This window comes from Cygnus olor, chromosome 7 (genome assembly GCF_009769625.2).
Source record: "Cygnus olor isolate bCygOlo1 chromosome 7, bCygOlo1.pri.v2, whole genome shotgun sequence".
Taxonomy (NCBI): Eukaryota; Metazoa; Chordata; class Aves; order Anseriformes; family Anatidae; genus Cygnus; species Cygnus olor.
In genome coordinates this window covers 32,074,912-32,097,076 of record NC_049175.1, presented here as the reverse complement: position 1 = coordinate 32,097,076, position 22,165 = coordinate 32,074,912, and the positions used below count along the sequence as shown (strand labels likewise).

The following is a 22,165-nucleotide window of genomic DNA, read 5'->3' as shown; positions in this document are numbered from 1 at the left end:
GTAAGCCTCCTCCTAGGACCTTCCCTATGCCTTTGACATGGTGCTTGCAACACTTCTCGTGGTACTTACACTTCCCTGATGGTGGGGAGGACACCCGACCTCTCATCAATCAAAATCGGCTCATCAGGCTCATTATAAAACAAGCTGAAACACTGGCAGTGCCAAGGGAGGCATTCAGGAAACCTCTTACAATTTTACTTTTTCCTTAAAACGTGTTATTTGTTCTAATTTTTCCTTGAGATAGAACTGCCAAATCATTGAAATGGGTGACTTCAGTCCAGATGTGGTGCCTCGAAGTCTGTGGAAGTGAAAGCAGCCAGCCAGCTAGCTGCTGTAAAAGTATTTTCCTGCTAACTCCGTCAGTTAGGGTTTGCCTTTCTGAAACCAGGGTGGGGTGAGCAGCAGGTGTCTGGGTGTAACCAACTCCAATTATTTCCAGTAACTGCATGGAGCCCAGAGCAGATCCTTAGGAACAAGAATCTACTTTGTGAAAGAACAGTCCTGCTTCAAAGACACTTCTCAATCACCACAGTCTCCTACAAAAAGAAATAGATTGCAGAACCCTGAGCTTTGGCTAACTGTTCAGATCACAAAAAGGGATAGCAATGACTTTGGTCAGACTGACGTTGCAACAAACAGAACAGATATTTACTACAGAAGGATAATGGTAATACTTTATCCTTACACAGTGCTTTTCTTCCAAGAACCTCAAAACATTAAAACTTTGTTGCATGACTAAGTCCTCACGAGGCAATAGGTGGCAATCTCACAGTACTTTAAGGAAGAGCGAGCGGAAGAACAGGGTGGTTAAGAGTTGTGTTTTGCAGAAGTGTTGGTCTGTGACCGAAATCAAAGAAGTCTCACTGAGATAAGTGGAAACTAGAGATGCTCAGATTCCTCAAATCAGTCAATCTGTAGCTTGCAATTACTGAAAAAAGAAATAGAAACCTAGAAATACAGGTTTGCATTTTCTACCAACTCTTGCCAGTGGATGTGAGTCATAGTATCTTAAAACACCACTGTTCATCACTGCCAAAATGATATGGACCAGGAAGATACCACACTTAGAGTGAACAGACTTCGTACTGACTTTGTGGTTATAAATACAACTGCTCTCCCTGCAAGTTTCAGACATGCAGCCATGATATTGAAATGATATGAATTATTTTAAAAGTCACTTGCATAAAACAAACAATGTGCAGCATATGTTATGTCTCAGGTTATGAAAACATTCCACAACAAACTAGCTTAAAACAATTAAAAATGTTTCAGTCAATGGACAAAAGTTCAAGCTGTAACTTCTCTTGATCTGTCTCCAAGCACTTTTGTCTTAATGATATGTGTATTGTCAGCGGTTGACAGCAATTTTCCAGATACAATCTCTTTGCAAATCTCTACATGGATTTGCTACCAGCGGAGACCTCAAAACTATGGAAGGATCAGGCTGAAATGAACTTTGTTGTGAGGTGGTGCACGATGTGATGACTTCGTACACGAAAGCCTGGAAATACTGGCTTCACCCCGTTGTTCCCCAGATGCCTGAGGAAGGCTCAGCTAGCAGGGCGAGTAGTTTCCAGGACTGGTAGCACAGGTGTGACTGTCGATGGTGACTGCCCTCAGTCCTTTGAGGCTAAAACTCACAAGGAGTCATAAGGAGGGCTGTAACCAAAGTGGCTACTGAAAAAAGGAGACTAGGTAGATGTATGTAAGTCACCCTGGCGGCTGCCAGAGGCATCTCCTCCTGTGCTGGGCCGGGGAAGGCCAGCGGCAGCTGAGGTTTGGCCCGAGCCTGGGAAGCAGTGGCCACGCAGCTGGTGAAAGACAGAGGGGAAGCGTGAAGGGACTGACGGTGAGAAATGCAGGAGAAGGCAGAGAAGGGGACATAGAGCAGAGTCTTGGTGGTAGTTTGATTTTGGGAAGTCCAGGTTAGGCAAGTTTTGACCTGGTGAGGGAAAGGTTGCAGCACTATCACAGCACACGCAGTCTCCTGACTCTTTTTGGTGTTATGCCCAAAAATATTGGAACATTCTTTCTTCTTGCCCTGTGTCTGATCTTGTCTGCTCATATTTAGCTGTATTTGTAGTAAGCAGCCAATTTTACATCAGGAGCAGCTGCAACATTTTAAGTAATCAACTTCTGCATTTTCTTTTCCTTTTTTTTTCCTACCACAAAGTCATCTGGGTCTGTATGAGGCAAACCAGTAAAGCACAAGGCTTCATAATTCCAGTATATTTTCTTTGAGATGACAGATGAAGGAATTGGCAGTGAGGTTAATGGGGAGTATGGAGAGCAGCTGTATTATTAGTAGCTATTTATCTATTAATAACGTGTGCAGACATTATACCTGAGAATGGGGGGGCCCATAGTGCCAGGCACTGCTTACAAAGCTCCCAGTGCAAACCAATCACACTAGCCCTGGGAATGGGAACACACGAAATACCTCACCCAGGATTATAAAAGTGGGTCATTGGCCCACTCTTCTAAAACGCAGCCTGGTGCTGTGTCTCTGAGACAAATGGCAGTCCCAGTGCTGGGGGCGGGATGACTTGCTGGTAGCTAAATGAAGCGAATCAGCAGCGCCTATCAACTGTGGGGTTTGTTTTGTAACTGCAAACCGATCTGGAGCCATGATGAATCTGTTTTCCCTCATATTCTACGGAGCTATCAAAACATTTGTTGACACAGAAACATACAATGGCTGAAGACAATAGAGCCCTCAGCAAACAGCTGAACATGTTCTTCTGCCTGGAGGGGTTGTGTTAATCCATCACAAAACGCTAACAACCTCAGTTTATGAACTTATTTACTGCAGCAGACATGCTCTAGCTCCAGGCAGACTTGCTTGCTCCAGACTCACTGGGGTGCCTCTTGGGCCTCGGCAAACCCACGGGTAAGGAAAGGAGAAGTTTCCTCTCTGGGGTTCCAGCACCCTTCCTCTTTGATGCTGGGGTACAAGTTGCAGTTTTGAACTATGGAGAACTTAGCAGCCACTGTGGTGTCCTTTCTGACAAGTGCTAGGAAAATATGCAAAGCATTTTTCACGGTTCTCCTGTTACTCACCAACAGGCTCTGCTATCTAGCTGTACCTCCTTGTTCCCATGCTCAGGAGACCTTTCTGTAGCTGCTATCATTGAAAACAAAATGCTACTTTCTAGAAACCACATTTCTGCTCCTGATGGTGGCAAACAAGTAACTGCTATGCAAATAGTATGAGTCAAAATGTTTCCCAAATACAGATCTTCAGTCCAAAGAGTGGTTTCATTGGAATGTTAAATTCTTTGATTTGGAGAATTTGGGGGCATAACCACAACATCCATTTCAGACCAACAAAAGAAGGGAAAAGATTGCCTAGATCAAGAAGGAGAAATTTCCTCCTGGCTCCTATAGGTGACCAGAGGAAATCTTAAACACTCAAAGCCTCACAGAAAGTACTTTTGAAATAACAGAATTTCTCATGGGGCAAAATTTAGTTGTCTCATCAGCTTCTTTTGCAAGTCCTACCATCAGCTCCAGGCTTTATACTCTTCAATTAAATGCAAACACTCACCGCAATCACAACCAGCTATGGGGTTTTTGGTACAGCTTACGTTAAGAACATAAACTGGTCACCATGGAAGCTCTGTTTTTAACTTCAATTAGTGCAAAACTGGGCCTCACAAGAAGTGCTTAGCAAGATATTTTTCAATATCTTTAAACCCTAGTCCTTCTCCACCCACACGGTTTTAAACACTTTGAAAACTTGCTTATAGAGGTGTCTTTACCCCTAAATAACTTTTATTTCTTTATGTATACACAAAGCTTTATTGTTTTAGGGGTACTCATAAGCTAGCCAGCTGAAATTGTTTTATATAAACTTGTTTTTAAGTGAGGGAAGGGAATGTATATTTGAATTTTTGTTGCCTTTTTCCCCTTTTAAAAGAATTTTACTAACAGATTAAGGTATGAAAACAGATGAACTAACCAGTGCCAGTAGCTGTCAGTAGGATGAGGGGGCTAGCTTGAGAAACAGAGTAGAAAAGAAGACTAATACTAGCCAAAATTAGGCTACTCACACAGTCCTTGGAAGTGTCATTAGTTCAGAAGGTAACATCTTTTTTTAGCAACCCAGCTGAACCATTGCCCTAGTGCATTACTACAAGCAGGCAGACGTTTGATCAAGCATTTTTGGAAATGAATAGTACTCTCAACATTAGTGGCAAAAAAGACAGGTCAATTTTGAAAGCTTCTGTTCTCAGAAGGTTTCTTCCCTGGTCATGTGTGCTTAATACATTTGGATAGCATCCAATGTCCAGCCTCTTATCAGAACCTTTCTACCTTTTAACGTCCTCCCTCACTGATGGATAGCCTAAACATTAGCAAGCAACCTTATGTTGCAATAGTCTTAGTTTGGCTTCCTCTGGTAAACCAAATGTCATTTGTTCCATTAAAAAAATCCCTCTATCTATAAACACACATTTACAACCTCAACATTATTGAATGGCTTTCTTGCAGAAAAACAAACAGATCCCTGCTTGAATTCACTCTTCTGAAATATAAGCCTGCAAACATGACTAACCCTTCCCTTGCAAGCCATCCTCACACTGAAGTCCATGATCTATTTGCTTTGGATGAAGGTAACTCATGCATAAAGACCTAAGCCAGGTTGCACTTAAGTCAGTGGCTGTCATGCTCTATCAGTTGCAGTGGGGATTTTGCAGAATTTGACTTCACCTTTTTAGGCCAAAATCCTGGGGAAACACCCGAATGAAGAGATGAAAATTCAACAGAGAGTTTGGGAAGGCCTTGAAAAGGATTAAGTGAATTAAATAAACATCACATCAGTCAGGAAAGAGCAGACTACTCGCAGAAAGACTGGAAACACCCAGGAAAGCAAACAAAATCTATCTTGCACAGCTAAAAACAGGGCATTCCCTAATCACCTGTGTCACATGATCCATTAACAATCGTATGGTAATTGCCTTCAGCAAAGAATTGAGGGGGAAGACATTTATTGTAGGAGATGACATACTGTTTGCAGTGGCATTTTCCACTCTTCCTCTGCTTTTCTTGTGGGACAAACAGCATCTGTGCTAGGATAATAAATTTGCTATATGCTTGATTTTTGACTCAGGTCAGACTCTAGCTTGATTAAATAAAACAAATTAACTTACAAGCTGAGGCTTGGCATGCAGGTGAAGTGAGTTTTGTAAGTGTAGTTGCATTACTGAAGAAAAAAAAAAAGGAATAGTTTGAAGTGCCACATTTCCATAACTTAAACGTTCTGGTTACTTCTAAAATACATTCATAGTCAACAGATTATTTTTTTTTGGAAATCATTCTGTTTTTCCAGAACCCTAATTCTCTACTGTTAGGGAACCATATGAGGAATAGGGTATGTTTAACTTCCATTTTCATCATGTGTCTCTTTATCCTCTTCTTTGTTGAGGTCAAGTGCACAGTTGCCTGCTACTGCTTGAGCTTAGCACAATAAATCAAATAAATGTCTCAAAAAGACATTTGTTGACCCCTTCTACTTTTAGCTTCAGAAACCCAAAGCTGAAACAACCAAGAAAATTGCTGCAAGTTGCAACGGGTGCACTGAACTGCTGTGGAGGACTAACAAAGGACTCCTGTACAGCTGAGAAACTGTCCACAGAAATTTGTGTGGATATGCCATGCAATGTCATTTAATGTGTTCTGCATTACACTGCCATTCACCTCACTGCACTTTAATCATCTGAAAAATGAGACCCTCAAAGTCACTCTGGGCTCCTCATCTCTCCTGTTTAAATGCCTGCCCATGTTTGGACCAGCCAAGTTTACACTGCATGTGTTGGGAGTGCAAGAAACCAGACTCACCAAAGGTCTATTTTATTGTCATTTTGCGCAAATGCACAAAAGTTACCTCCTGCAGATTGCTTGGATGTCTTACAAGGCAGTGTTTCAGACAGCTGGAAAAGGCTGATTCCTTTTTCCCATGTGGACATATGTTTCAGATAGAATAGGCTGTATCTGGAGAAGCTGAATGAACCTTAAAGGCTTAGAATTAACTTCTCTGGCCATTCGATAAGCCACATGAACTGAGTATAAGTGATGAGGGGTATGCAGATGGGATAAGGAAAAGCTAACCCCTTGAAAAAGACAGGAGGAAACTATAATGAGCATATTCATTAGCCAAGGGCAGACAAGTACATCCTTTCAGTTCTCAGATAATCCTGAGCAGGCTGCTCTTTATTTGCAGAGTGTCCTCAGCCTTTTCAGATGCCCTGGCTAGTCTCCGAGAGGAGTCATAGCAGCCTGGGGGGCCTGCCCTCCCTCAGCAGACAGATGTGAGCCAGGTTTACGTGTGTGGTTGACATGAATTAGCTGAAGCAAGTTTCCGTTTTCCAAAGGGTCAAGTCAGAGTATTTCCAGCAAACACAGGGCAGCTATAACGCTTTTGCCCACTGACCAATGATTTTCCTGACCACAAATGACAAACAGTTAAGAAGCGTCTGCTCCACATGAGAGTTGTGAACTTGGGAGTGTAACCTCTCCAAAATGACAGGGAAGGAAAAGCAGAGCTTCAACTAATAACACTGCTTAGGATAAAACCAGTGTGGTTAATGACCCCAGACCAAGCCTTCAACCAGCCTGAGCAAGTGCACTGTGTACGCAGCCCTCCTTAAATCTACAGGACAAGGCTCAGAGGACTGCTCAAGGACCTATTCTGGGGAAGTGTCACCAGGATAGAGCAGACTCCGTGTTGTTTCCATGAGGCTGTTGTGCAGTTTGGCACCATTGCAAGAGACAGAAATGCTCAGTAAGTGTTTAGTTAACTAACATTTGTATTATAAACAGTGGGTAAAGGATGAGGAAATAGGACTTGAAGAAACCGTGAGAAAATGTCTTTTAGTCTGAGACCACAGCAAAGGAACTCCTAATCCAGGCAACACTGATTTTTTGGATTCCTCTGACACACCATATTACAGCCTGGCTGCAGTGACAGAAGAATGCTTATTAAAATAAATTCTGATTAGAAAGCATTAATTTGAGTAACAAGGTTGCTGTTCTGCTGCTCAGATATTTTCCCAGAATTGAACTTTGGAAAGATGAGCTGAGAAGGGTACTTTCCTGGACTAAGACATAGTGATCAGCAGAGATATTGATCGCGCTGTCTCTGTAACAACAACAAGAATTATCTATTGATTTCTCTGGAGACTGGATTATGCATTGATTATGCTAGCTGCAAAGCAAAGGCCTAAGTAATGCTATCATCTGTGGCTAAAATGGTGCCTGTAGAGTAGTGAAGTCAATAGAACGGGGAGATGAGAAATCCATTGAGTCACAAGGTAAAGTCCCAGGGCAATTAATTAAATGGCAAAACTCTCCATGGCTCAAGTAGGGCCAAGATTTCTACTTAAGTATTTAGCATCCTGAAAGGTCTCCTAATAGGAACCCAAAGGACGCAGTGAATAACATTTTGAGTGAGTAAATAATTCTAGCCCACCCTATGTCCAAGTAACACATTGTATACAGACAGGCACTTCATTCTTTTCTTACTTCAATTGGGTCCTTAATGAAATGCATAGAGTTTAGAAAAAATTGAAAACTAGCTCTGAAGATAGTGCTTGGACCAAGCCTTAAGGGACCATTCACAGTAGCCAGTGAAAAGCAGTATTGTGTTGACCTTTTATCACCAAGATAATAAGCTTACAGGGGACAGAGATGACTTGCTGGATATAAGTGATATAAGTTGAATTTGTACAAGAAACATAACAATGTAGAAAAGAGTCCCAGAAGGCTTTTCAAAACACAAAATCTTTCACATGAAACTCTGCAGATTGCTTTACAGAAGCTTAATGTTGTTTTCTTTCTTTTTTTTTTTTTTTCTTTTTCTTTCAGAGCTTCACTTACAGTGACATTCAGCTTTTATTTGGCCACTTCAATAACTAATTATAACGTCTTCCCTAGAAGGCATTTAGTAAAACTAAACAGTTAGAGGAAGAGGTCTCAGCACTTGAATCTGATTCCTGGTACGGTATGACCTGCCCTTCCACAAATGGGATTCAGCCAGAACTATTAAGAAGTGATGCATGAAACTTTCCTTATGGGAGATGGAAGCCTTTAGTGATCAGAGAAGATGACTCACTCAGAAGCATAAGTGCCGAAGTTTGCATTTATTTTCATGATGAAAATAGGAAGGGGAAAAGAAATGTCAAGGAGAGAGCAACGGGAGGAAAAGCTCCTTGGCATCAAGATTAAAGCTATGGTGTGCAAAAAGAAAACAACTTTCTGGCAATGTACAGAGCTGAGAAAGAGTGTTTGTGAGCAAGAGTCTGGACTCTGCTGCATTACTTTGTCCAGTAGAAGGGTTCAGAAATAATTTTAATGTCATCTCACCCATATTACATAGATATTTTCTTCTCCAGAAAGAACTGACATAAGAGGAGAGCACTTTTTAACCAGTAGACAAGTAGAATGCCAGGCACTGCTGATCAGCTAGTTTCCCTTTCATAGGACTTTTCCCACCCTTCCTTATCCTATAATTGTTCATAAAAACAAAGACATATTTTCATTTAGCAAAATACCCATTGCTCTGCTTAGACTGGAGTAAGGAGGTTGTTACTGCATCCAGCTAACCTTTTGCAGAAAAGAAAGACATTGAAAATGTGGTCTTTATACTGTGCATTTCCTGAAGGAAAGGAGACGGAACAGGATTTCAGATAAGAAAACTAATGCTGTTGCTGTTCTTCATATTCTGTGAAGCATATTAATGGGCATAACAATACACATTAGACATCCTATTCAGTAACATTTTTAGTACCCAGCTGAGTCCATATATAAACTATAATGGCATATGGAGACTGTGTTAATAGCCATTTTGAATCCATTTAGTTTTATACAGTGTCTCTCAAAGTATCTCAAGGTGCTTGCTTTACGGAAAAAGAAAACAATATATTAGTGATTTAGTAGAGTAAGGCATGGTGGCTTTCAGGCAGGAAGGCAAAATTGCTGGACACAGATGTATAACTCTAATTTAAGAGCAGTACAAAGGTAAGCATATCTCTTTGCTCTTGCAGTACCAGAAGAAGCCAGGTAATGAAGGCAGGCTGGGTTCAGTTAAACTCAACTGTTCCACGAAGCACTGAGGGCTTTTCTATTTACGGACAGAACTGGAACCTAAACCTGAAACATTCCCACTCAGCTGTTGAGATTAGGAAAAGTCAGGAAAGAAATATTTGTGACCAATTCATTTTAGCAGTTTTACCATCGTATTTCACAACCTCAGAAATTTTAGACTTCCTGTGGGTTGGACTTTTGCCCTACGGGCTTATTAAGTCAAGAAGGCGGCTTTAAGTGCCTTTTTCATGGAAACTGTTAAAGCCTCCTTTGAAGAAGCAAGCCTGCAGTCAAGAAATCTTGATGTTGCCAGTGTGGCAACTATTGTGTTGCTTCTGTAAGGCAAAGACAGCCTGTGGGTGGGTTTCCCTTTGGATCACAGCACTGAGGTGGCACATGCCTCATAGGGCACAAGACTGTTCCTGTTGACAGATGAGGCCCTCTCACCAATGCTCGTCCCCACATAGCCTTGAAAGTGGCCTAATGAAAGTGGGACCTGCTTGGAGAAGCAACCTAACACTTCTTCAGAGCATGTGTCAAGGGCGGTGGGTGTCTTCGCCCACCTCTTCTGTGGGTTTTCTGTCTTCTGTTCACCATTCAGGCAAAGTTACTCAGGAAGCCATAGAAAAGCTTCTCTCTTGGCATCATTACTGTGACGATCACATGTAGGCCTTACATTTCCCTCCCATCAAACAGTTCAGAATGGTCTGTTGGATATGGATATTTCAATACACTTTTGACAAGAGAGAGGGAATATTGATGTCTTCCTAGAGAAGCAACAGGGACTTACCTCTGCATGGAGGCCCTGCCTCCCCTTTTTTCCCAAATGAGTTCCTACATGCCATTTCTCCAAGAGGCCTAAAACACCTGTTTCCCTTTCCAGGTGCCAGGACATGCTCAGAGTCTATCATTGCTGTCACCTGTAGGTCAGGGGAACCGTGGAAGCCTGACCCACAGACACCATCCATGGTGTCAGTCATGACAAAGGACTGTAAGATCTCTTCTCAACTACCTCAGCGAGTGCACAGGGGCTGCCCAGGATGTTAAAGCAGTGCAGAGCCTGAGTTGTGCTTATGTGAAAAAGTGCCTCCCTGCTCAGCCATCTCGATAAGCACTGAGCTTGTTTAGCTCCCTCAGGACTGATGCCAAATGCTCTCACCAGAGCTGTCCATATGGGCACTCACTGCTCCCACACGCCTGAGTTTCCTGACTGCAGCACTGTGTAGTAACACCTCACAGACAGCGACTGCATGAGCCACGTGAGGTTGTAAGTGCTGGTGTGATGTCTACTCATCTGGGGAAATGTTTTCTTTCTCTTTCTGCTGTGCAAGTAGTATATGTTTTATTAAATAAAGCACATGTTCCTATGCAAATGAATGCATTTTGGAATGATGATACACTGACACATTGTATGTTAAATATGTATGACATTTTAAAAACTAAGTAGGAACTAAAAATCATTTATAAATATTAAAGAGCTTGAAGTCTACTTTTTGTTTTGATTTTGCTTCTGATCCTGCACCCTGGGAAAAATACTCCTCACATTATAAGACTGAATTGTCTGTCCAAGAGCTAAACCTATCATTTTATTCTATCAGTCAAGCTGTATGTCACACTATTTTTGTATCAAGACAATGAGGTTCTTTGAAGCACAGACACACACCTACTTAAAAGAAATATTCCTCTGAAAGCAGAAGGCTTTGGAATCAGTGGCTTTTTGTATCTTTCAAGGGACTGATAGCTAAATGGGGAAATGTGGCATGTAATGAAAAGATGATTTCTTTGCTGGCCAAGATGATATTTCGTAAGGACATTTGGATCCAGATTCAGCCCTCTTGACTGCAAGTATCTAAACTGGCTTTGAATCACTCACTTCTAATGGCTTAGAGGACCTCTGTCCTTTGGAGGTTCTTACCTCTCTTTCTAGGCTAGAAAGGAGAGTAAGGATCTGAACTCCTGATCTTAGTACCTTAGTTAGGTAACTAGAATGAAATGGCATAATCCAGACATTGCTCTATATATTCATGCATTTGTTGTGGGGGAGACCTGTGTTAGAAAAACTAGTAGTCAACCCATTGCAATGGCACAGTCAACCTTGCCTCTAGGAAGTGCTTTCTGCTACACACAGAATGGTTTAAACATTCCTCTGAGAAGCAGCAGAAGTTTCCCGTTAAGAAAAAAAAATGCAACACTGAAATTAGAGCATAATCACCAGGAAGCCAGTATTAGATTACAACAGAAGGAGCATAATTTTGTGTTCCCTTCTGCCCTAAGACTTTAAGGTAATTTGCAGACACCACAGAAGTTTCAGAACAGACTGAGCCCATTTTAAGTACTGAGAAATCAGGCATGCAGGTCAAACCTGAAGTGTAGAGCATGGCAGAGAATGGAAACTCCAGCTCTGAAGTCCCAGTCCTTTTATTTTCCTGCAACACCACCATTTTTTCTTGATGAAGAAGAAACTGGTCTCAGCCTGGTCCTCACTGCACAGTCCTTGACCTCACTAAATTACTCCGTGTGCTTCTGCTGCACTATGGGGCTTCTGGTAAATGGAAGGGGATGGCAGGAGCACAATGGGACAGCACTGAAGGGTTTTGGCATCTGGAAACCTGCACCAAGACCAGCTGCACTTAGCTGAAGCTAAACAGCACTGTCCTGTCACTACACTATCCATGATACCAGCAAAATGCCTTTTCTCCATTTCCCAGTGAGGACTGGAGCAGTGGGAAACATTTTCCCTCTCTACTTTTTCCTCTTTCCTCTGGAATTTTAAGACAAATGGTCACCTCAGTGGATGAAAACCAGTAGAACTTCATGCCCCTAATGAATGGGCAGCAGAAACTTATACTGGCAGTGCTAAATGGCTGCACATGAAACTAGCCAGGCTCAGTAAATGAAACCAGATCCCAAAATGCAGTCTGAGATAACTGAAAGTATGCACTGAAATTTATTGTAGGAGAATGACTGGAAAAAAAAAAAAGTGGTCTGCTCTGCCCCTGCACCTCCAAAACATATTGTACTATTTAAACGCTTCAGAAAGACATCTGCCAAAAATGCACTTCATTTTCCTGAAGGTCAAATGTATTTCACTTGTAAAAAAACGTTGAAGCAGTGATTGTACCTCTTATGAAAGCAACTTAGGAAAAATCCTAGGATTGTTCTTGTGTTTGAAGTTGGAAGTTTATTGCTTACTGGCAGTGACTTTAGTGCAAAGGTTAAATGCGGCCAGCAAATGATCGAACCCCAAAAGGGTAAGTCCCAGTGAAGCCTGTCCAAAATTCCTGCAGCGAATCCGTAGTTCTGTTCGGAGTGCCACCCTGTGGACAAAGCTGCGACCATGAGCTCCTTTCCTTCTGACAGCCCAGAGATGCCACAGTCAGGAACTGCCAGGGGTGGAAACAAGAACTAACGATATCACCTCTCAGCTCCAAAACACGTCGCACAATTTCAATCTTGTATGCTCGTGGTTACCCTGGGGCAACTGGTGGGGGGAGGAATGGGACTGCTGTACTAATACAGTGGTTTTTATCAAAGACCATCTCTGCTGGTACTTTCTACACAGCCATATGTGAAATGTCACTGCTTTTGAACCAGATAGGAAATAAGTGGGGCACCTGTTGATAACAGCTGCGAAGGTGTCTTCCAATACAGCACAGATGTAGAGCTTCACACGTAACGAAGAGACCAGAGAAGCCCCCTGCTCATCCTCAGATGAATTAAGCTCCTAGTAAACTCAAGTGCATCCTTAAAAACCAATTTGTGGATCGAAATACATTTTTTTCTCTCTGACTGTTTGTATAAGACTTGCAGGTTTATACACTGGAGATTGCCACCATAAATTTTAGGACTCTAAAATTATATTACATAGCTCATAACAACCTTGTTTAGAAAAGGTGTGCCTTGCAGCATTCCTTCAGTAACACCACTTTGGCTGCCCCTTACCTCTGGGGTGAGGTATTTCATCATGATTTCCTTTCCTTTCTCTCCCAGCTTTTCATCTGGAGCAATTTCATACTCTGCCTGGAACAGATATAAAGAAATTGTCAATATTTGCACTCATATTTCAGCAGTATAACTTCATTTTGGATATGGCCTTAACTGAACACTCTGTCTGAAGAATCTGGAGAATAAATACCATTTTCTGATGGAAGTAAAACCTGTACACACAATCCAACTAAAACTTTTCCACTGTATTTTGAACAAACCCTACTGATATGCTTTCTGAGAGGATGTCTCTTAATTAACACCATAAAATTTAATTCCTTTATATTTTATAGCCTTGCCAAGACAGTGTTCAGAAAACACCCAGTAACTAGAGACAACACATTTTTGGTTTTTGTTTAAAGGGAAGGTGTATATAAAAGGTAAAATTATTTCTTGCAGTAGTAAAGAAGGTGATTTTTTGTTAATTCTTGCCACGGTGGTATTTCAAGAATCAAGTGAATTCCTTCAGTAGATTGTCTTTTTGGAATAATGGGTCTTTCCTACTAATTTACATCTTCCCCTTGGTGTAGAACTACTTCTGCACAGCAGAAAGATTTCTCCATCACTTTTGGTGATCCTGGACTCAGTCCCTCCAGAAGGCAGATTTGAGAGCTGCTTTCTTAAGCAAATTTCTCAGGATGCAAATAAAGCAAAGTATTATTAGTGTACCACTAAGACATGAATCACTTTAAAGTTTTGTAATCATAGAAGGCATTCGAAGAAAAAACATGCTGCGTGGAGTTCCAGTTACTAAATGATAACGATAAATTCTTAGAGACATTCCGACTTGGCACTGCCCAGGGTACAAAGCTTTAGCCTTAGGATCAAAAGATTTTCCAGGAAAAAAAGTCAGCCTAGCAGTTTTCATGACTGCTCGTATTAGAAAAAGGTTCCCAGAAAATCCTGCCAAACCAATTAAGTAACCTGGTCCAGTACAAGCTGTTTGAGATGATAAATGAGGAGGAAGTTAAAAAAAAAAAAAAAAAGGTCAATCAGACTGGACTGGCAAACACTTGGAAGAACAAGCTTCAGAACTATTGCCCGCTCAAAGACATATGCGCTGCTATGACTTTGATACAATAAATCTGAAGGAAGGCTGTAATGGATACCCTAGCCAAGCAGACCCAGGAATGACATGAAAACCACAATGTAGTAATAATACTATTACCCATCTATCTGGCCAGTGCTGATTTAGCTATTGTAGCTTAAGTCTAAAGCTATGTATTTATACATATACTTAGCAGGTTGCTTGAACAGTCTAGAATTACGATCTGATTTGGTTTGGGAAATGACAGTGACTGCAAAAATAAATAAATAATAAAAAAAAAGTATTGCTGATGAAAAATGTACTGAAAGCTAAAATCCACAAGAGCAGCACTTCTCTTTTAGTGGCCATTTTGGGGATGAACCGATTATGTTCTCATAAAACTTATTACAAGGGTTTAAAAAAACATCTTTCATCCAATTTCCTGTCCTTTTAGATGGTATCTGAATATGGGTCATTTCAGCTCTTAAAGCATGGATGCTCTCAGCTGTTTATGGGATCTTGACAGAAATTTTCTCCGTGAGTCGTTGCTAGGGCATAAAGCAATGGCAAGGGTAACAGAAAGAACAATTTTTTGAAAGGTCAGAGTTGCATCTGCTTTTGGTCTTTACAGATTATGGTTAGGTTCATACACAGACTAGGAGTTTTTCCTCTAAAACAAAACTGAAATAACATCTTTTAAGAGAAGATAGTTGTATTTAAGCATAACTTTCTGTGCAGAAGGCTGCCGAAAAAGAACTCCTTAGCATTGCCTTGACACGGAAGCATCTAGAGGATCTACTGAGTCCTCAACTCAATGTTACTTACAAATTACCCAATAATGACCAGTTTTCTCTCCTTCAATTGTTTTTAGACTGTGAATATTCTGCCATACTATTCTGAAAAGGCCAAAAGAAGTTGCACTAATAGATTTCTTATTGGATCTGTGTCCATTACCTAAAGCTGGTCAGAGAGGCTACGTCAGTTTGAGTCCTGCAGGATGGATTTGAAATGCCAAATAAGCGTGTATGTACAGTAAGTGCCTGGCAAGTATCAACGCCTTCTTCTGGAGATGGATTTGTGTAAATAGAGGATGACCATATCTGGAAGTTAAATGCTAACACAAGATGCTAGCTTATATAAGTGGAGAAATGTGAGTTTCTCAAATAGGTCACAGATTTGGATACAATATCTCATGCATTTGGACTGCTCCATAATAATGGTGTCCACGTATCAATATGGGTCAAAGTGCTTCAGTAATCTCTTGACAGAATGCCCCGCTGAAGATACTATTTGGCAATGCAAATCTTTGACAACAGCAGTCACCAAGGGTTTTATGTCAGGACTGCAAGCGGTATATCTAATGCTCTGTCCTACACTGGACAAAAGCAAACTTTCCACAAAGTTCTCAGCTTTCTCTTCAAGTGACATGGTTACTACTACTCATTATATCCAGTGGTGAATATACAGACCCCATATAAGCAACATCTGATACAAAACACAATAGATAAGCAAACTTGCTTTGGATCCTGGTAATATATTAACCAGGTAATATATTGATATATTAAATTAAAATTAATATCCTGGAAATATAGGAATGCTAGTAAATAAAAACTAATTCAAAGTCATCATCTGCACTTGAAGTACATCGTAAGGTTGTCAAAAATTCAGTTTCCTTTTGCCAGAGATATTGCATTTATATCCCATCAGAATTGTAAAACAGTAAGCAAATCAGGACAAACCTGAAGAAGACAGAATTTTAGCAGGATTGGATCAGTGTTTCAAAATGCACTTCCTGATGGGATTCAACATATGCAGAGCTAAAAGCACATGCACACACATGCACACAGTGCCTAACTCTATCTCAAAATAGTTGGGAAGGAATAAAAAGAAAGTTCAATTATCCTTGCTTTTGACATTCTCAGGATATGCTACAGGATGACGGTAAAGGTAGGAAGTGACAGACAAATGAAGGTGTGAAAAGGAACTATAAACTCTAACTGTGAACAGTGTTGATTTCACTGTAGCTCAAATACTAGAAGCCTGTTCCATTTTGTTTCTAAGTTTGTTATTATTTCTCCCTTCAGTGCCACTTTCGAGTTATTCGGCTCCAGTTATCGGTATGCTTTCAGCCATGGACTGCTACTGCAGGAAGAATTACACACATACAGACAGAGTGGCTTCCCCCTGTCCCCTCTGTGCATGCCTGGGAAGTGTACCAAGGTACTTGACTCTCAGTCTTGTGCTTAAATCACAAATACATCCCCTTCTTCCACAATACTCAAAAGCGCGGCTGCAGTTTGAAAATCCCTAATTGCTAGAAATAACATTGTTAGCTAAAATCCACGTGGAGCAAAATATTTTCCATTATTCCTTTGATGAATCCAGGCATGTGTTTCAAGGCTCCCATTCTGAAGTCTAATAGCTTCTCCATGCCCTAGTTAGGTCAGACAGGGCCCTATTCATAGCTCATAAAGGAGGGGAGGATTTACAATCACCCTGACTGCATGGGACGAGCAGCTGGCTCTTCCAGCAGCCAGGCATGGCTCCTTCGGTCCAAATGGTGAGAGGATGTGTGCTGGCCGCCATTTGTTGCGAACTTGTCTTTTGGCTCCTGCTTTGGAGGTAGTTGTTGTTTAGGTGGCTCCTGCTTCCCTAGAAGCAACCCTGGCTAAATAGACACATGGGCGTGCAAAGAGCCTCTCCCTCTGAAGCAGCCGCCCTTGGGACAGGCCACACGAGCTGGGACGGGAAAATATGCTTCCACCAGGAAAAGAAGCAAAATCCAGCTGGTGGCCTTCCTTGGGATGGGGCCATGAGCTCACGAATGGCCAAGAAGGGGCTGGGGAGTGACTACAACTAACAGACAACATTGCCAGAGCACTGAGAGAAAAAGAGCACTTTGGATGAAAGTCTGCTCTGTTGGCTGAGGCACAGAGACCACTGGAGGTTCACAAGAGCAACCTTAATTCTTCCACATCATTTTATCCGGTCTTTGACTTTCATCTAAACATTCTCTGAGCTCCTGAAGCTGTATGGCTTAAAACTCTGTGGAAAATGAAAAACAGAGCCTAAGGGACCACTTTGGATCCAGGTGGATTCTCACCCACAGCAGGTAGCTGCTGGTTGCCTGGTTCAGTAAGGCACAGCCGCAGGATTCAGTCCCTTGTACCTAACAGGAGATGGACTTGGGAAGGGATGCTTCCACCAGAGCAGTTTCAGGCTTCTCAGTGGGAGTCAGGAGCAGGGGAACCAGCTCCTGAGCACCTGCAGGAGGTTACTGGTGTTTTGGCCCCAATTTCATACCCTCATTTTCTCAGCTCCCTCTTCTGTTATCCTCAACTTCTCTCTGCTGCAGCGCCTGCTGTCTCCTCCCTTGGACTCCAGTTTCTGCCCTGGTATTGCTCCTGTGCTCAAACAACCTCCTTGCACTTGCCTCCGCTGAGATTTAAAGTCTGTGACTGAAAATTGGAAGGCAAAAACCAAACAGCTGGGATTCATAATAACTCACATTTCTCAATGAAAAGTTAACTTGAAACCACATTTTTCATGTTTAAGTGCAGGGCAAAAAAGAGCCCTTTTGACTGTTTAAAAACACATTTCGAGTTAATGAGTTTGTTGATATCAACAAACTGGCATTTCTGATGGAAAAAGCCTTGAACAGCTTTAAGGCACACATACACAGATGGTTTATATACCATGCAAGGGACTTAACCAAACGAAACCTCCCTAACAGGGAGACACGTTTTTTACAAATGGCACTAAATGGATGCTTGTTCATCCTTTTACCCCAGATAAGGGTAATGTCTAGTGAAGCATTCAGCTGAAAATTCCACCCAAGGTGAGGTGTCCCTCACCCCCGGCCCCGGATAACATGAGCAGAAACAACGCAGAGAGGCACTAGGGCTATTTTCCTCTACCTCATGCACTTCAATGCAAAAAATGGCAATGTCCAGGTTAGAGAGAAAATAACTTCAGGTTATGTTCTCCTTGACCAGAATTAACCATGTTCTGCTGCCAGCTCCCTCCAGTTAGACTAAATCTAGTCCACAATAACCTGTTAAAAACCATCCCCTGAGAATGAAAATTATACATTCAGAAATGATGAGTGTGTGTAGACAAAACAGGAAAGGATTGTAGTGAGGTCTTCATTACAAGGGCACACCAAAGTCAGAGGAGAAGAGAGGAGAGGGAAATGTGGGGAGCTGGCCTCCCTTTTGAGGAGGGGACACAAGGGGGGGGTCCCTGCTGAAGTGCCACCTCTCGTGCTGCTGGACAGGCTGGCTGGGCAGAAAACATTGCTAATAGGTGACCTGCTCCCTGAACTGCCTCTTAGAAGGGGAAATGCATCTCCCAGCACTTTATTTTAATGCCTGTCCTTCGACAGCTACCACGCTCTGTGACGTTGCTGAAGTATTTGTAAGCACAGCAAAGTGTGCTCTGGGGCTGTGTGTGAATTCTTTGTTAAGGGCTTATGGGGAGCTGATTTAATCACAGAACAGCTCCGTTTAATGATGATAGATTATGTTTGCACAGTTCCTTCATCCGAATGGCTACATAAGAGTTTGGTGAACTACTCACGGATGATCTGCGTGTTTATGTGCTCAGAGATAAGCACACAGTGTGTATAATCACACACATACTCAGAGGCACAAGTAACCATCAGTACTTCTTACTAGATATTTTATCTAGTGAAGTCATGAAACTGTTTGCACGATACCCACAGCAAGAGATGCCTCTCTGTCCTTATAATATTAGTGTGGCCTAGCAGAGGGAATCACCACTGCCCAATTTCCCAGATGGACAGCCATGCTGACAGCCACTCGCTGACCCCACAGCTCCACCAGCACCCCACTGCAAGGCTCTGAGGATCTCCATTTTTATCACGTTTATCATTTAACGTGGGGACCTACAGCTTACAAACCACATATTGCTGTAGCCCATTTTACTACAGAATGTGATTTCCTGAGCACTGTTCTCAGAAGACAGGTAGAAACTTCATGTCTCTGGGCACTTTCATCTCAGTTACTGGCTGAAATTGGCCGAGGTATTCACAAGGTTTAGAGGGAACTAGCAGATGCACACCTACACACATGCAGAATGCAATGATACAAATCCTTTTTTCTTCAGAAAGCCAGCCTAACAACTGCTTAACTGTACAGACAACAAAACAAAACAAAACAAAAAAACAAAACCAAAAAAAACACCACCAGATGCTGCTAAAATTAGATTTGCAGGAGACTACATCAGACCAGGTTCCTTATTCCACCTAACAGCTGAAATAAATGTCCAGCAGAAAGATTTTTTTTTCTTTATGCACTCTGGTCTGCAAGGTCTGGCTGATTTTACCAGTCTTTGGAAGCAAGGGGGTGAGAGAGTTCTTGCAAAACTTGGTCACACATAAGTTTGGAAATGGAAATCATTGGTAGGTTGTTGGGTGCCTGACTCAGCTTCTGATTTCCTCCCAAGAGTCCCAGTTGCTGCTTTCTTTGCAGGCAATTGAGTTCACTGGTTAAAAAAAAAATTTAAAAAAAAAAAAGTGAAAATCGGGAGGGATCAATTACTGGCTTCTGCACGACTTACAGCATGACCTGGTAAAGTTACCTAGCTATGCTCTTGGCTTCCCCTTCTTTTTGTAATAGAGAGGTAGACTAACTTCTCAATGCACAGAAAGCTCTCTGAGCCTTTGGTGAATAGCTAAACATTTACCTCTTTTTTTTCTTTTTTTTTTTTTTTTTTAATTTGATACTACAAAAAAAAAAAAAACAACTAAGTTTTGCTTCTCATGTTAGAAAAATAATTAAGCCAAAAGAAAGTGGAGGGTTTGGCTTTTTCTGCTCAGGGCTTGTTGCAGCAGGTGGTCTCCAAAAGGTTTCACATTCCTGGTGGTCTCAGAATAGGGCTGTAAAATCAAGCTTTTGGTCTCATTGTAGGACTTTTTTGCCTAGCATAGGATTTGGCATGAGTCCCACTACTCACTCAACACAGTGTCACCCTGCTGGGTGAATTTCAGTAGCGATCGTCCAATTTAATGGCTATGGGCTGTGTTGCTAGACCTTAACATTGGATAATACAGGGATTTTCACAGGCTGGGAACAAACTTGTGCAGAATTTGAAATCAGCAAAGGAGGCTGCTATCAATTAGCTTTAAAAAAGAGCAAATATTCAGACCTCCGCACAGCTCAACATTTTGTTCATGGAATTGATGTTTCATTAGGGTAGGCACCTCTCTAGCAGATGATGGTTGGGTGCAGGATAAACACGTTCAAGGTACCCAAAATGTCCTCCTGCCCACCTGCCTTGAGCACAACCTCACAGAGCATCTGTCAGGTATGGTCCTTTCATGATCCACACTGGCTAAACCTTCTCACTGGGGAAAATCACAGCCAGCACAAGGAATATAAGGTGGAAGCTATGACCACCCAAAACCTCTCAGAGAAACCTCTCCATAGACATGCTAATTGAAGGGTTGCCTTTTTTAGCCTGCAGAAATATGAGGGTAAATGCTTCAGCTTGTCATTTAAAGCTAAACACTACACTTTCTGCTGACGTGAGGAAATCCCTAACGAGATGATGTTGGGTATATCCCCAGAGAAGGACTACCAGTTCACATCATGAAATGAATGAATCCATGAATTCTCTAACGGCCTCTCATACCAAAGAGTGAAAGTGCTGCAATTTAGCAACGTGCGTGCCAAATGCACTTGGGAAAATGAAGTCCTCCTTTGGTTTACCTGTGAAGTTGACCGTGTACATTCTTCGATCGCTTGGTGCCAGGTAATTCTACACTCTGTTAAGCAGAAGGTTTTTAACCTGCTGAGGAAGCATGTTGCTCTGTCACTTGTAACTCTAGTAGAATGGAGACCTAATGTCTACTGCAAGTAACACTTTAAGCCAAACGTCATCCTGCTTCAGCACTGCTGTAAGCCACCTAAAGGAAAAGCCAATTTTACAAAGCATTGCTATGATTCAGCAGCCTGAGTGTGAAATCAAATGCAAAAGGAGTCTAATAAAGATGTATAGAAAAAGCACTAGAATGTTTTAAATTATGTTAAGTCAAAAAATTTACAGAAGTTCAAAGATGGTTTTATAAATTGTGATGGTACAAAGAATGCCAACTAAAATTGATTTTAAAGAACTTTATCCAAGGCTTTCTCTGATGCAGATTTGTTGTAGGTGCTGTGGTACTAATATACACTTTAAGTGATGACCTGTCCTCTCCCAAACTCTTACCTTTACAACTTCAGTACAACCTCCACGTCTGGCTATACTTCAGAATAGCTTCACCACAGCACAAAGAAAAAAAATAACTTTGTTCCCATTGGTATATATTGCTTTGCTTTTGACTTAGTGCCACCTAGAGAGCGAAGTCCCCTGGCCATGGACACTCAGTGATGACAACTGTCAGCTCATCTGCCAGCCTGGTGGGGTGTAGCCTTTTGGCTCCTCACTGCCCTACCCTTCAGGAGGCTCCCAGCAAGGAAGCCAGTGAGGACTTTGGGACTGTGAGCAGCTTCTCCCACTGGCACTACACATGGCCAAATGCTGCCAGGTTGGGAACAAGCATCAGATCCTTCCAGGGGCTATGGGGGCTGCTTGGTGGCTGGTTTAGCTGGGAGCTCACGAGAGGGAAATGGAGCTGGGCTTCAATAGCAGGTTTGGCATGAGTTTCTTGGTGACCTCAGTTAGGTCACTTCTATAGCTCGTGCCTCTATTTTCCTATTTGAAAAACTAGGATAAGATCAGGATGCCCTTTATAAATCACCTTGAAATCTACTGATGGAGAGGCTTGGTAAGAGTGGGATATTATTGTCAGGCCATTCATCATCTTCCCTTTCCTCCCAGTGCCTCCCAGCATTGCAGATATCCCGATACCAAAAGACGTCACTTGCTGCTGCCCAGCTGCTCGTGCCTGGGCCTGACGCAGGCTCTGCCAGCCCAGAGCTGGGCTCCTCCTTTCACAGTGGCTCGTGCCCCCCCAGAGGCTGGTACCAAGCCTGCATGCAGTGCTGCCCCTCCACCTCCAGCAGCTTGCTCTGGTGCGTCAGACATAAAACCCCATCCCGTGTCAGTATG

At 42.1% G+C, this 22,165-nt stretch overlaps 1 protein-coding gene across 2 annotated transcripts in view; it reads right to left on the bottom strand.

Annotated features, from left to right (window-relative positions):
• The window catches only part of GRK5 (G protein-coupled receptor kinase 5), a 167,854-nt gene that overhangs the window by 40,418 nt on the left and 105,271 nt on the right, over positions 1–22,165 (bottom strand). For both annotated transcript variants that reach the window (XM_040563461.1, XM_040563462.1), the window contains exon 4: positions 13,024–13,101. In XM_040563461.1, coding sequence (XP_040419395.1) covers positions 13,024–13,101 — 78 coding nt within the window. The remainder of the gene's footprint in view (positions 1–13,023; positions 13,102–22,165) is intronic.